The 15209-nt window shown below is 34.3% G+C and overlaps 1 protein-coding gene across 1 annotated transcript in view; it reads left to right on the top strand.

Annotated features, from left to right (window-relative positions):
- LOC137653923 (uncharacterized) overlaps positions 1-15209 on the top strand; it is a 266995-nt gene that overhangs the window by 183055 nt on the left and 68731 nt on the right. The window contains exon 2 of the mRNA XM_068387551.1: positions 6912-8461. Coding sequence (XP_068243652.1) covers positions 7114-8461 — 1348 coding nt within the window. The 5' untranslated portion in view covers positions 6912-7113. The remainder of the gene's footprint in view (positions 1-6911; positions 8462-15209) is intronic.

The following is a 15209-nucleotide window of genomic DNA, read 5'->3' as shown; positions in this document are numbered from 1 at the left end:
TGTCAGAAGCTTGTATACTTTAGAACAGGGTGATCCTTGAATCAGTTATCAGTAGCCTAGTCACTCTAGAAAAGGGAGAGCATTGAGTCTTTAATTAGAAGCCTGGTTACTTTAGGAAAGGGCGGCCTCTAGAAAAAGGTGATCGCTAAGTTTTTAATCAGTAGCCTGGTCTCGTTAGAAAAAAAAATGTGAGCTTCGAGTCTTTCATCAGAAGCGTGGTCATTCTAGAAAAAGGAGATTCGTGAGTCTTTTATCTGTAGCTTGTTCACTCTAGAAGAAGGAGATCCTTGTGTCCTTTACCCACTGGTCCAAAAAAGAAAGGTGAGCCTAGAGTCTTTTTATTAGAAGACTAGCCACTTTAGAAAAATGTGATCATTCAGTCTTTTATCAGTAGTCATGTCACTCTAAAAGATGTTGCTCCTCAAATCTTTTATCAGTAGCCTGGTCACTTTAGTAAAGGGTTCCTTGAGTCGTTTACCTGTTGTGTGGTCACTATAAATAGTGAGGCTTCAGTCTTTATTATAAACCTGGTCACTTTTGAAAAGGATGACCATTGAGTCTTTTTATCAGAAACCTGGTCATTATAGAAAAGGGGATTGTTAAGTTTTTTTTCAGAAGCCAGGTCACGGTAAAAAAAAGGGACCCTTGAGTCTTTAATTGGTGTTTTGGACAGCGCAAGTAAAGATGGGCCTTAAGTTTTATACGGCCTAACTTTTGAGGCATTGAAGCAGTTTTTGGTTCTGATTTTATTCCATCTTCACCAATAGGCCTTCCTCGGCAAAATATGGCCTCCCCTGTCCCAGTGACAATCCATATGACTCAAATTCCATAGGACATCACTTTACTTTTGTTCCCGCTTATTTTTTTGCCATCTTTTCTAAATTTTTGTTAATCTTCACTTGAGGGATTTCCCCCTAGATGGACATCGACTCCAAATTCCCTTCCCGGCCCTACCGCTGGGATATGTGGTCAAATTATCTCCACCCATCCATCCAAATTCCATAAATCAAATCAACAGGCCTCCGAAAGACATTATTTTACAAATACAACCAAAAACTAGTTATCAGGGTCTACACTGCTTGAGTGAAAGGTGTTCTTTGAACCTTGTTATATAGGCTAACTCTTCATGCCCATTGTTATTGTTAATCCAAGTTTTATTTTCAGTTTTATTTACTTTCAATTTTGATAGTTTTATTTATGGAGAAAACCTAAGAAGCATCTTTTAATGCTGACAATCTCTCTCTCTCTCTCTCTCTCTCTCTCTCTCTCTCTCTCTCTCTCTCTCTCTCTCTCTCTCTCTCTCTCTCTCTTAAATATTTGCGTTTGTTATTTTTGAAATGGTATAGTATCCTATTTGACTGTATTTCAGTTTAAATTTACTTTTTATTAGGCATTGATATTGTGTGATGTGGAAGCTTACTTAATGGATTATATTCCTTCAGGTTGTTCCGTATAAAAGTGTAAATTTTTGACAGATTCACTAAAAATGATAATATTCCACGAGGAATTAAAACCTATAAGCAAAGCTTTAAAGATCTTGCATAACATTCATTGTTAGTTTGAACTGAATCTCTAAATTTCTGTGCATAAAAGTTAACATATTTTTATTAGAAATTTGTTTTTGGATTTTAATCTCTCTCATTATTCATGATGTTTTGAAACCTTATAGATAGCAAAGCTAATGGTGCAAAGATCGTATAGATATGAAAGGTAAATAGTGCCAACGGCAGTAAAGTTTAGTCGTTTGGTGAGCAAAGTTAAGCAACGTCGCTTCTGGTCAGTACTTGGGTTGGTCACTGCCAGAAAAAGACAAACCCCTCAATCATCAATTTGGTAGGGCAAGGGAATGGCAACGTCACTCAATATGGTGAAAAAAATGATATGGATTGTATAATTAGTACTGAAAATGAGTCCATTGTAAGATATTAAAAAACTTGAGGGCACCGCCCTCCAAGGCATGCAGTGTAATTTTGCAACCCCTGTCTTAGAATCAATTAAAATTCCCCTGAAGTCATTATGACACAATACCTGGCCTATTTCCAATCTTATGACACTCATTTTACCTACGAAACCAATTGGCTTTGACCTTTTCTCAAAGAGCCGTTCTCTTAATGAGTCAAGTTCCAATTATTTTGGAAATGATCTGAAACATCTCACTCGGTTAGTTTTTATATTTTCATCTTTATAACTTTTTCTGTGTGTGTGTGATTTCTGTATTTATTTTTTCCTTAATTCTATTGAAGTTGCATTATTTATATTTTCTTATTGTGTACAGGGGATTTAAAAAGATTATTTAATGTGTATAGCTTTCTGGATAATTAGATATATATATGTTATTTATGATAATTTGTATTATTTTTATAGTGTATCATTATCATTATTATTATTAAGTCACAACATTTAAATTTTTTTTTTTATAATTTTCTTTTAATATTATTATTATTATTGTTATTTTTTTTCCCTATCACAGTCTTTCGACTGGGTGGTATTTATAGTTTAGGGTTCCGGGTTATTATTATTATTATTATTATTATTATTATTATTATTATTATTATTATTATCATCATCTCCCACTAAGGGTATTTCTTTCCAAATAAAAGTAACGTTTTATTGATTTATCCTTATGATAATTTTTACCTTATACATCTCTCCCTTTCCATCTCCGAGATGAAAGTGTTTGTCGGAAGCCGTGTGGCGTAGTGAAAGGGAAAAAGGGTCACAGTCAGATCAGATGAAGGAAGACATACCTCTGATGCTATGTCCATTGCCCACATTCCTTACAAGGAGCTTTTACTCTCATGTACTTTTTGTTGCTGGAGGGAGGCTGAAGTTTGTCTGGTTGGTTGTTGTTGGTTATCGTAATAATAATAAAAGAAGAAATAGTCGTGATAAGTATTTTCGTCCATAGTTCTATCGAAAAGGAAACAAAAACACACACAAAAAAATAAATAATGATTGTGTTCAATTCTTTGTTTTGGTGTGTATGATATTAAGAGGTGGAAAAATAGCAATTTCATTATCTAAAAAATTTTTGTGAGTTTCATTATTATTAACGAAAAATCAATGTCAGTAAAAACAATTTATAATAACAATGAGGATGTTAATGACTACATTTTTTTTGGTAACATTACTGAGAAGACTGATCGATTATAGTTATTATGATGGTGACGGTGATGATGATAATAATTATTATGATTAGTGTACCCATGCTATCAAAATGGCTAACATGATAAAGGATCAAGGCGGCAAGTGTCTGCTCTATAGATGTTATGTCCTATCTTGATGCTTGAGACCAAATATCTTTGTTCTGTATGCCTATATAGGGGCCAGTGGTGAAAGATGCTGGTCATAGGCTAGCCGCTAGACAACGGGATGTTTAAACTTGTAGTTCATTGCATAGGAATTATGTATTGATGCAATGAGCTTTTTGTTATTATTATTGTTGTTGTCGTTTATGATTTTGTATTGTTATTAGCGAGGAAAACTGCTCCACTGAAAACAATTATAATAACAATGAAAAAGAAAAGGACAACAAGAGCAATATTGATAGCGAAAAAGGGAGCAGTGGTCCTCGCGGAAAGTTAAAACATTGCATGTTTTCACCCAAGGTCACTTTGGGGTTCATAATGCCCAAAATTGTAATGGTGCAGTGTCTTGTCCTGCACCAATCAATAACCAGTTCTGAATTCTTATCGCGTTTAAAGAAAGGCTTTAGGGGCGATGTTGCGTGACTTACCTTCATGGCCGAAGGTCATTCAAGGTCATGTTTATTCAAATTTTCCCTTATTTTTGGTTTTCAGTGTTGAAGATAGTCATTATTTTATTTACATTCAGTTAAATTAGTTTTCTAGATCATAATTTTCAAGTTATTTATGCTTCATTTGTATCATTTTCTGTGTTTTTTTGCTACAGAAGTCTTTAATTATTCGTCACCGATGACCAATATATCATGATATCCCCAAACACCCGTGTTTAACAGGAGGTATTTGGCTTTTGTTTATGATGTATAATTTTAGTTTGAACGTATTTGTGTGTTACTATGGTTTTTGGATTACAATAATGACTATGCTCACCCTCGCAGTGTTTTTTTTCTTTTTTTTCTTTATTATTATTATTATTATTATTATTATTATTATTATTATTATTATTATTGAGAATAAGGCTGCTAACGAAATTGGTTCAACTTTACAACGTTTTTTATTTTTAACGCAAGACTGTCGTTGCATTTTGTCCATTTCTATTGCATTTTGGTGTGATAAAAAAGTATGTAAATATTTATTATTATTATTATTATTATTACTACTACTACTACTACTACTACTACGTGCTACACTGCAGATCAATTATATTCAAGAAGTAGGATTCATTTTCTGATCCAAAATTAACATTTCAGCTTGAAAATTTCATTTTTCTTTTCTTCCTGTTTGTGTCTATAATATTTGCATTTTCTCTTCTTATCCTTTATAAAGTTATTTTATCTGTCTTTATTCGCTCGTTCCCTGAGTAAGAATAAAATGTATTTCCATTAGTCTCTCGTTGTCATGGCGCAAATAATGTGTTTTCGTGTTTGTAGAATTATTACTTCTTTCATATCCAGCTCATGCTCTCCCCTTTACTTGGTGATATTGATTTATATATATTTTACCTTTTGATTTTTACACGAATAATTTTTCTGTGACGCAGAACGTTTTTTTCTATCTTTTTATTTCTAACAGTCTCAAACCCCACCTACAATCTTATTGCTGCACATTTTGTTCAAGTGGATTAAAACCTTACATTGGTCTTTAATGGTTGCCATGTATACTTTAACCTTTTGCATTACGTGTGTGTAACTTACAGTTTCATGGTTAAGATATATGAATGAGACTTCTTTGTCTGTTTGATAAACAAGTTGCTGCTCAGCTTATTTAAGCTTAAGGAATGACGTTTAAAATCTCTAAAATATTCATCTTTGACCTTATGGCTAGATTCTCAAGTGTCATGATAAACTTCGTAAACGCACCTCGGAACTCATTGACGTAGCCTTGGCGGTTTCACACTGCATCGTGTTATGCAATGAGAAGTCATCCGGATAATGAAGATGGCGGAGATAATGCCTTCTTTTGCAAAGGGAAAGGTGGATAGGGGGGTTGGATGCGTTGGGGGTGCCCCGTTACCTTCTTGCAAGGGTTCAAGTAGCATTACCCTGTGATGCCCGGGCATAATGGTAGCCCAGCGCCGAGATTTCCGGCACGTCTGTGGTGAAGCTTCAGGTACTGAACGGATCTGCGGTTGCCAATGCTCACGTCAAGTGTTCTCGCTGTTTTGTCTTCAAGGGTGTTTTCGCATAATGTTGGTTTGTGATTGTTTTGTCGAGATGTTTTCGTATTGTAACGGAGGCGGAGCGATTATAAGATTGTGTTATGTGTAATCTGCTACTGTTATGTACACCCTTAACGGTATATGTCCTTTCCCTTCTTTGACGGAACAACGGAGATGGATGTAAAAAGCTCATCAAATGTATCTTTCCTTCACATGAAAAGTTAAACATTGAATTGTTCTGAGACAAATATAGGGGATCAAATTACAATGAGTTTTTCCTTTACAGTGATGAGGTTTTCGTATTTAAAATGGATGTCTTGATAAGGGACTGAAAATTATTAATCTTATTTGTGGTTTATACTTTAGAGGGTTAGAACATACTAAAATTGTTTCCTTCATCAAAGTTTAGTTTCGGAAGGTATCTGGAATAAATTCAAAGTATAATGATACTAAAATTTTACCAAAAAGAGTTTTTAACACGACAATCTAATCTCTAACTTCTCTTAATCATCATCATATTCATTACTTTATCGAAATCGGAAATCCATGTATACTCAAGCTCCCTAAAGGTAATTACTTGTGGAGTTCAATCTTAAAATAACAAGTATTTTATAAAGTTGTACATCTTCATAAACTTGGTCTATTACTTCTCAATAAGTAATAGCTCTAATATTCAGAATTACTTTTCACCAAAACCACCCTGTTTAACAGTTGGTGCCTCCATCGCTTACGTTATATGTTTCTTGCTTGATTCGATGCTTCGCTCGTTTGTGGTTAGTTGCGTCATCATCATTTCTTGCGGTTATCAAAGCTGGATGTAATCCGACAGGTGTTGGACGCAATTACGATGTCTTGTAACTGCTTGAAAGGAAAAACAAGAGTAAAAAGGAGTTTCTTCTCTTTGCTTCGAAATGGGTCCCCGGGCTCATGGTGGCCGGTTATGGGATGGGAAAGATCGTAGCTGGGGTGACTGATGAGGCGTTGACGTGTGTGATGATTGATGTACATCTTTGCGTCGATCTCTTGCTGAGATGAATGCGGACTCCTGAATCTCAGTGACCTTGATGGAATTTGAACGATTATCGTTAAGGGAAAGTTCCTGGTTGTTAGTATAGATTACTGTGAAGATTGTGCTTAACTCCCCGGATAGTATTTATTTACCAAACTTTGTATTCGTTTTTTTTCTTAGATATCTGTGTACAGTATGTGTTTAGGTATAGTTCACGTTTAATCTTATTCAGAATGTAGAAGAGAGATAGATTTAGTCTTTAGTATTAGGATGGTGAGCGTATATATATATATATATATATATATATATATATATATATATATATATATATATATATATATATATATATATATATATATATATATATTTATATATATAATATATATATGTATATATAACTACATTTTATTGTTATCCTAACTGCATATATATACCTACAGCTTCTGTTCTTGTACGTATTTTTAAATAAGTTTTTTTTTTTTAATAATTTTCGAAGCTATCAAATTTCATCACTATTTACTATAGTTCTATATTTTTAAGTCATTAATGTTTTGTGATGAACGTTAACGTGACCTAATCCCTCTTTATTTTCTCTTTCCAGATATGCGTCTACTAGTGTGTGAGAAATGCCATCGACCCGATCATCGTAGTCCTCTTTGAGTGTCGCATAATGACCCCCTCGTGACTCTTATTAAGATTCTGCTACACATTCTATAGTACTCCTTAACTATAAACAATTCACTGATGCTAAAGCATAAAACAACGCTGAGTAGATCAATGAAGAGGAAAAAATATATGTAATCATGTCTGACAGTGTCCAAAGTTCGCCCCGTAAAGATCCTGCTGATTTGACCTTAATCTTGAAGAAAATCAGGGAGGTTTTGGAAGATCGCAAATGCCGTAGGAAAAACTTCGATAAGGAGGGTGTCGCAGGTGCCCCTGCTGAAGATGAAGACGGAGAACTGTCGTCGAGCGAGGGCAGTGGGAATCTGGATGACGTGAAAGAGGCCTTTGGTGCATGCCAGACCATCGAATGGAAGGAGCAAGAATACCGATATCTTAGGTCGAAAGTCATGGGTCATCGTAGGAGGGACACGATCAGTGGATCAAGCACCGCCATGATGGGAGGCTCGTTGGTACCATCCGTCCATAAGCTGCTGTTGCGGTCACTCTCCACCCCCAATGCCCCGCAGTTGGAAACCTCCAACTACAAGTCCTTCCTAAGACAACGAAGGTCATCTTTAGCCCATGAGATTGAATCCTCTACTCGAGAGATGTGTGGCTGTGGTAGTCAGAGAGACTTAAAACCCAGGCGGCGGAAGAGCGGATCCTACTCCAGAGGGAAGTTCCCTTCCGAAAGCGATACTAGTCCCATCGTCAGCCCTCGTTGGGAGAACCCCTTGCCAGTGTGTGCCAAAATTATTAGCAATGTCAAATCGAGTGCCTGGTCATCTAGGGAATCCCTTACCTCTATTCCTTCGAGGAGGAGTTTGGCATCGAGCGAGGAGGATGTCCGGAGTGTCATATTGAATACTAGCATTGTAAGTGAAGATTGTGATAACGATAGTAAGATAAGCAACGGGATAGCAAGGTCAGTGTCTGAGGAGACTCTTAAATATCACCAGGAGAACAATTCCTCCGAATGCCTAGCTCTTCAGAGCGACGTTGGAGGGAATGGGTCCCGGGCGGCCACTCCGAAGAGGGAATGTGAAGGCGGCCACGCTCTTGGAGATGTTTGTCGCAGTTGCCTGGCAGCTAGGTCTACTACCTCTTTCACCACGAATCAGGAAGATTCAGGGGGTCCAGGAGGGGGCGAGACCGCAAGTCCCACTCCCACTCTGGTCAGCAGTATTTTCGATTCCATTCCTCACATTGATTCTTCATCCGAGGATGACGAGGAATCGGGTAACATTACCAAAGTATCATCGCCATCTTCATCTCCTATCAAAACTGGCTCTGGAGAACAGGCACAAAATAAAGGAGAAGAAAACGTAACAAACAAGATGCCAGCATCCACGTTTGTTCCAGAATATCCGCCACTTTGCCAGCCCGAGGAGGATTTGTACGCCAATGAGTGGCAAATTGCGACAGCGCGACGAGCAATTGTAGTGCAGGAATCGAGTGAACTCTCCGACGATGATGACGATGAAGGTAAGAAAGTTCATTTAGCCACCATCTGTTCTTGCAAACAACGATTTTGATTTGCTTAGGCTGAGATTGATTTTATTATTAAAACATGCCTTTGTTGCTTGAGTTGTGTAAAAAATTGTCTTTTTATCCGAGACTTTGCAGCCGTGTCATTTTAAATATGCCCACTCAAGTTATTCCTTAATTGGTAGTGCTTATAAAGATGATTCTATATTTTTACTGGTAACACGTCATAATTTTAGTCTTCGCTCCAGCTATATTCTTTAATGTTAGTCATTTACCAGTTGTCTCTTGATATAAATTAAGGTGAGCCCAGACAACAAAAGCACTCGGGAATGTTGGTTCTACTTTCACCCAGTCCGTAAATTATGACCGGCATTTATACAAGTAATTCTGTTGCCAAGGTATTGCTGTTATTTGGAACTATATATATATATATATATATATATATATATATATATAGTGAGATAAAGTATATTTTCAAAGCACATTGTTCGTATTTGCGTTATGATTGCGCATGACCTTTGTTTCTATTTAGAATTTTTTATTATTTTGTTGAACCTGTGAGATTTCGTCTGTTGGATGAAGAAATGCTAATGAAATTAAATCCTTAAGATATGTGTGTGTGTTTCATTGGCATTGAAATAATAAAGATTGAAGTAGGAATGAATGATTGCTTATGTATTTACTTTTTCTTTTGTTAATTTTTCTTGATGTTTTATTGCAACATTTCAACGTGAAATCATAAACATAGGAATGAACATTTTGCCTTTTTTTATTTCATATATTCTGTTTTGGCGGAGACCGCCATCTATTTCTCCAAGTAAGATATTTTTTAGGGTGTAACCGTGCAGGCACGAGAGGAAAAGCTAACAATTTGTGCTTGGTCTCTGAATGTGTAACCACATAGCTCAGATTAACAAAAGGCTGCCCTGGGCCGCCATGATTCGTCGCTTTCGAGAAACACTGGCAGTGAGTGACTTGTTGCAACTGGTCACCGGAATTTGACTGGAAAAGAAGCCGTGTTCTCTTTTGACAATTTTTTTCTTAGTATATATAATGTGTCGCCCCTTTCGCTCCCCTGTTGTATCAGGATGAGAGATTGAGGTTCCTATTGATTTTATTTTAATAAAGATAAATTTCACAAGGATCATTTTAGATCTTGTAGTAGCTCATAGGTGGGGGTTTTGGAGATAGAATTTAAAACTGACATTAGTATGAAACTCCAATCCTATATAGTTCAATTGGCAGTGTGAGGGAGCGTTGTAAAGATACTTGCCTGAATCATATTCATACATGTATAATTTGCCATACATGGAATTTAGTTAAAATGGGTTAAATTATCAAACGACGAATTGATTTGAATTTAGGAATGTAAAGAATTTGGGAGTGAATTCTGAAGTTGGAAACTTATACTATCTTATTAAATTTAAAAATGTGGCGTAATAAGTACTGTAACAGGATTTATTGAACCTGTGAGTAATTATGTACTTGTAAGTAAAATGATATTTATATTGTGAAATGACTTGAAATTAGGAATGTGAATTGATTAGAGCTCAATTTGAATTTTCTAATTTCGTAAGGTTAACATAGATAGATTATAAACTCATATGTTGACAATTATCAATGGGTGTATTAGCATAAAGGGATAACATGAATTGTTTCACCTCGTGCAGTTTTTGTCTCCGGCATCGGCATTTCTAGGCTTTTGAATTTCATGACATTTACTAAATGTTCCAGGAATCATGTGAACAGAATAATGACTGCTTCGAAATCGTGTTAAGAAATCTTTGCTCTTGAGGGAGGGAAGGTGCCAAAAGCGAAACTATATGGCCGTTATAATTCTCGTGAGATGGCGTTTACGATGCGATAATCCAGTGTTTCTGCTTCGATTTCTTTCTTTCGAAATTCATTTCTCAACGTTTACAATGCTTTTATGAGAAAGATTCTCTTTCTCTCTCTCGCTCTCGATAGATAGTTAGATAGATACATACATACATAGATATATAGATAAATAGTTACATACACAGATATAGATATACATACATACATAAATATATATACATATATATATTTATATGTGTATATATATATATATATTTATATATATATATATATTTATATATACATATATACATTATATATATATATATATATATATATATACAGTACACAGATACATAAATACATACATACATACATACAAACATACACACACATATATGAATATATATTGTCAGTGTGTGTAAAGTTATTCCTAATTCGTTAAAGGTTGCTTTGTACCTTGACCAACATCCAAGAGCAGTAGGGTATGGATTTGGAGTGTGATACTGATTGACACATGGAAATGGCAAGCTAACTATGATTTTGCCACTGTACGTTGGGTTAGTTTCTTCTAGAAGCTTTGATTGTACAAGAGAAGGAAACACGAACTTCTTAAATGTAGGTTCCTATTATCTAAGTTCTTTACAAACAGAGAAAATACAAAATAAATGCATTCCAGGCGACAGACTGATTTTAAGAGCTCGCTGAATGGCAATGATATAATGTTTCTAGGGCAATATGTATATGATTATTGCCACATTGCAGTCGAGAGATATGTACTTGATATCATCGATTGTATGCATTCGCTGACGTCTGTAGCTCTGCTTTTGAAATACCCCATCGATCATGCTGCATTTCAAGAAGGATATATTTTCATAAAGTGCTTCGTTCCTTGCTCTCTGTACGACTGTGTTTTATTTCCAAAATTTGATGAATTCTATTTTTAGGATATTTTTACATCTTAGATTTTCACGTGGGCAGAATCAAGTTCTAATTAAGCCCGGTTACTTGTATTTCCCGGCTGCCATATCTGAAGATGATTTATAGAGATCTTATGATATAAATAATTGCTAGTGTTATTCAGCTCCAAGATGGGCCACATACTTAACCTCTACATAACCTAATGGGAGATCTCTAAGGCTTGATTATTCATAGTGAGGTCAACGGTCATTGGATAATGAGGTCAGTTATCATTAACTGTTTCTTGATACTGCAAGTTCAGATTAGTTACGGATCCATTTGTAAAGTTATATAAATACTCTATTTAAGTAAGAATATTCTCTTACCTCTTTACGCTGCTCAACTTCGCAAATTATTCTCTCTCTCTCTCTCTCTCTCTCTCTCTCTCTCTCTCTCTCTGTGTGTGTGTGTGTGTGTGTGTGTGTGTGTTGTGAACCATTAGTAAAATTAGATTACTTTTTATATAACAAGCTCCTTATACTACTTTATGTGTGGTTTTACTGATGACTTTTAGCATTTTCTCTTGATTTCCCTTATCGTTTAATTCCGTCATCAGAGGTCTTCGAGGTTAAATGTCGGTGGATTTTGTAATGTAAAGCCTGGTAATGGGGCGGAATCCACGAATTCTGATTTTATGAATATTTTGAAAGATATGGAGTCTTTGTTTTCCTTGGTCTCGGGTCGGGGGTTTTGGGGTAAAGTGTGATAAGCGCTCGTGATAGGTACAATAGACTTGACCCACATTTCTGCTAGGTAAATCGTTGTCATTGGAACAGAGAGAGAGAGAGAGAGAGAGAGAGAGAGAGAGAGAGAGAGAGAGAGAGATAAATAAATATGTAATTACACAATCAAGATATTATTCATCGATAAAAAAAAATATTCCGTCACTTGTCATTCTGTCAGACCATTTATGCTTCACATATGTCGTTTTCAAATGAAAGGAATTAACCTGATTAATCGATGTATAAGTGCAGAAAATATTCATGCATTCCTATGTATTATTTTCAATTGGTTTCTGTTAAACACAAGTAATTTCTTTTCTTAAATACAGAGAGGTATCAACTAAGGCTTGCAAGGATGTGCAGCAGTTACCTGCTGGGATAATTGAATAAGGTAGCTTAAAGAATTCTGTGCAAAGCAGTGTTTGTTTACTCATTGTTTTGCTGGTTAATATTAAAGTGAACATGATGGGGCGCGGTTGCAAAAAATTCCTAATTCACAACACTAAGATCTATTGACCATCGATGTGCATGATTTAAAGAATATTTTGTTTTCCGCTTCATGTGTTTGATTTATGCTTGGGTTATTATTTCTTCTCATTTATGTCGCATTGGACTCTCATTTAATTCTGACTTTTTATTCGGTGTCAATTTCTCTGATAATGCAATGGCTTTGTTTTTATAGATATTAGACACCAATTACTGATATGCAATCTGAAGATTCATGTTACTGCAGTAGTTATGCAAACATTTGATACGATTGAACAAGTAGATATGCAGTTTATAACTAAAGATAAACTGTTCTGATGGGCAGCTCTCTCTCTCTCTCTCTCTCTCTCTCTCTCTCTCTCTCTCTCTCTCAATTTCCGGTATGTTTCGTGTTATCTTCGAAAATGTACATGCCATTACTACCATCAATTATAGGTTTTTGTTCAATTAAATGGTGACTATAAGAGCGAGAGAGAGAGAGAGAGAGAGAGAGAGAGAGAGAGAGAGAGAGAGAGATGCCCATCAGAACAGTTTATCGTTAGTCATAACAATGAAGTAGAGTTTTGGAAAGAACCAATGTAATATAGTAACTCCTCCTCAAGAAGTCGTTGTTGGAAGAGGAAGGAAGTCGCAAATAGTAGGGGATCCTCCATTTACTCTCCTCCTCATTACTTCGCTGGATAATATGAATCGTATTAACATTCAAGGACATACAAACGCACATGTGCGCACGCACACACACTCACATGCATGATCACTGAAAACTACAAATTGTGAGAATTTGCTTATCGGCGCCATGTTTAGCAAATTATCCCGTCTCCGGCATAATCCTCGACCTGTGAATTATGTTTTTGTGTATTTGGTTATTCTCTTCATGAATCAGTGTATATATATATATATATATATACTGATATATATATATATATATATATAATATATATATATATATATATATATACTGTATATATATATAAATCTATATACATGCATGTATATATATATATATATATATATGTATATATATATACTGTATATATATATATACAGTATATATATATAAATATATATATATATATATATATATACTGTATATATATATATATATATATGTATGTATGTATATATAAATGTATGTATTTATATATATAAATATATATATATATATATATATACACATGCTTATATATATGCATGCATATATACTGTGTATTTATATATACATATATATACACATATATATGTATGTATATATATGTATATATACATATATATATAAAATATATATATATATATAAAATATACATTATATGAGAGAAGAGAGAGAGAGAGAGAGAGAGAGAGAGAGAGAGAGAGAGAGAGAGAGCGATTGATTTTATCTATATCTTTTGTATTTTTTTTATTGAATTCGTAAAATTTGTTGAACGGTTGTTTGTGATATTTCTTTTCTATTTCTTAAATTAGCTACTTCTTTACTGGTATCCATGTATATATTTTCTCTTTATTTATTATTTACATGTAATATTTAATTTTATCAAGTTATTAGAAACTTTATATAGTTAACTATAAATTTTCTCAGGGGAAACTCTCTCATTGCCCAGTAAATACAATCCTTACTTCTTCATTTCTTTACGGGATCTCTTCACAGGGTCATGAATATGACCTTAATAGTCCCACTTGACGCATTTGTAATGATAACCAAGTAAATTTGTAGTTTTGATTTAAAATTACACGAAGTTCCTCTCTCTCTCTCTCTCTCTCTCTCTCTCTCTCTCTCTCTCTTTTAAATTCAGACTCAATTTCCTCTATTTCGTGTCGTCTTGTTCATGTGCATTATCAGTTGTGATGATCCGAACAAAGATTAGGATGACATGCGTTTGTTTCATTGCTTGACCCGACACCTTTGTTATTATTATTATTATTATTATTATTGTTATTATTATTATTATTATTATTATTATTATTATTATTATTATTATTATTATTATTATTAATGCTACTACAATGGCTAAGTCCAATTATTTCTACGCTTCTTTCTAACATCCTTGTAATTTTGTAGCATTGCATCTTTGTATATATCATCGTTTATTCTATAGCAATGCTTATTGTTTTTATATATCATAGCATATTTTATGGCAATGCACATTCTCTCTCTCTCTCTCTCTCTCTCTCTCTCTCTCTCTCTCTATATATATATATATATATATATATATACGCACACATTTTTATATTTAGTATGTATGTGTTGTGTACACACATTTACACTGCATTTTCTTTTTTTATAAATCTGTGTATTTTTCATATGTAATATTTTATTACATTTTATTGTATTTTATGGTATCATACCTAGGCTACACTATTTCTTTCCTCATATGCTAACTGTTACCAATACTTTTATTTTTATACAAAATATAAAATAACGTCCAAATAAGAAAATATATTAAAATCCGCTAAAGAAAACTTAACGATTAAGCAAATTTACTTCACGAAATTCCTATTTGGATACTTAGGAATTCGGAATTCCGTTACGTCCTCTTAGTTTTGACCTGTAGTAAACCATCAGAACATTCCAACATTATAAGCTTCTTCGATGTTTCTTTCAGTGTATTATTTTATTTTTATGTGCTTAATTTGGTTTTTGGACTTGAGTGGTACGGTATCATAACACTTTTCCTTGTTATATTTGGCTATTTATTGTTTTGTTATCGTTTATCTTATCTTATTATTGTTGCTTTTTTACTTGATATCTTGCTATCATTTGC

Source organism: Palaemon carinicauda, chromosome 15 (assembly GCF_036898095.1).
Source record: "Palaemon carinicauda isolate YSFRI2023 chromosome 15, ASM3689809v2, whole genome shotgun sequence".
Lineage (NCBI taxonomy): Eukaryota > Metazoa > Arthropoda > Malacostraca > Decapoda > Palaemonidae > Palaemon > Palaemon carinicauda.
The sequence above is the reverse complement of the archived record's forward strand: the minus strand, read 5'-3'. Positions and strand labels throughout refer to the sequence as shown.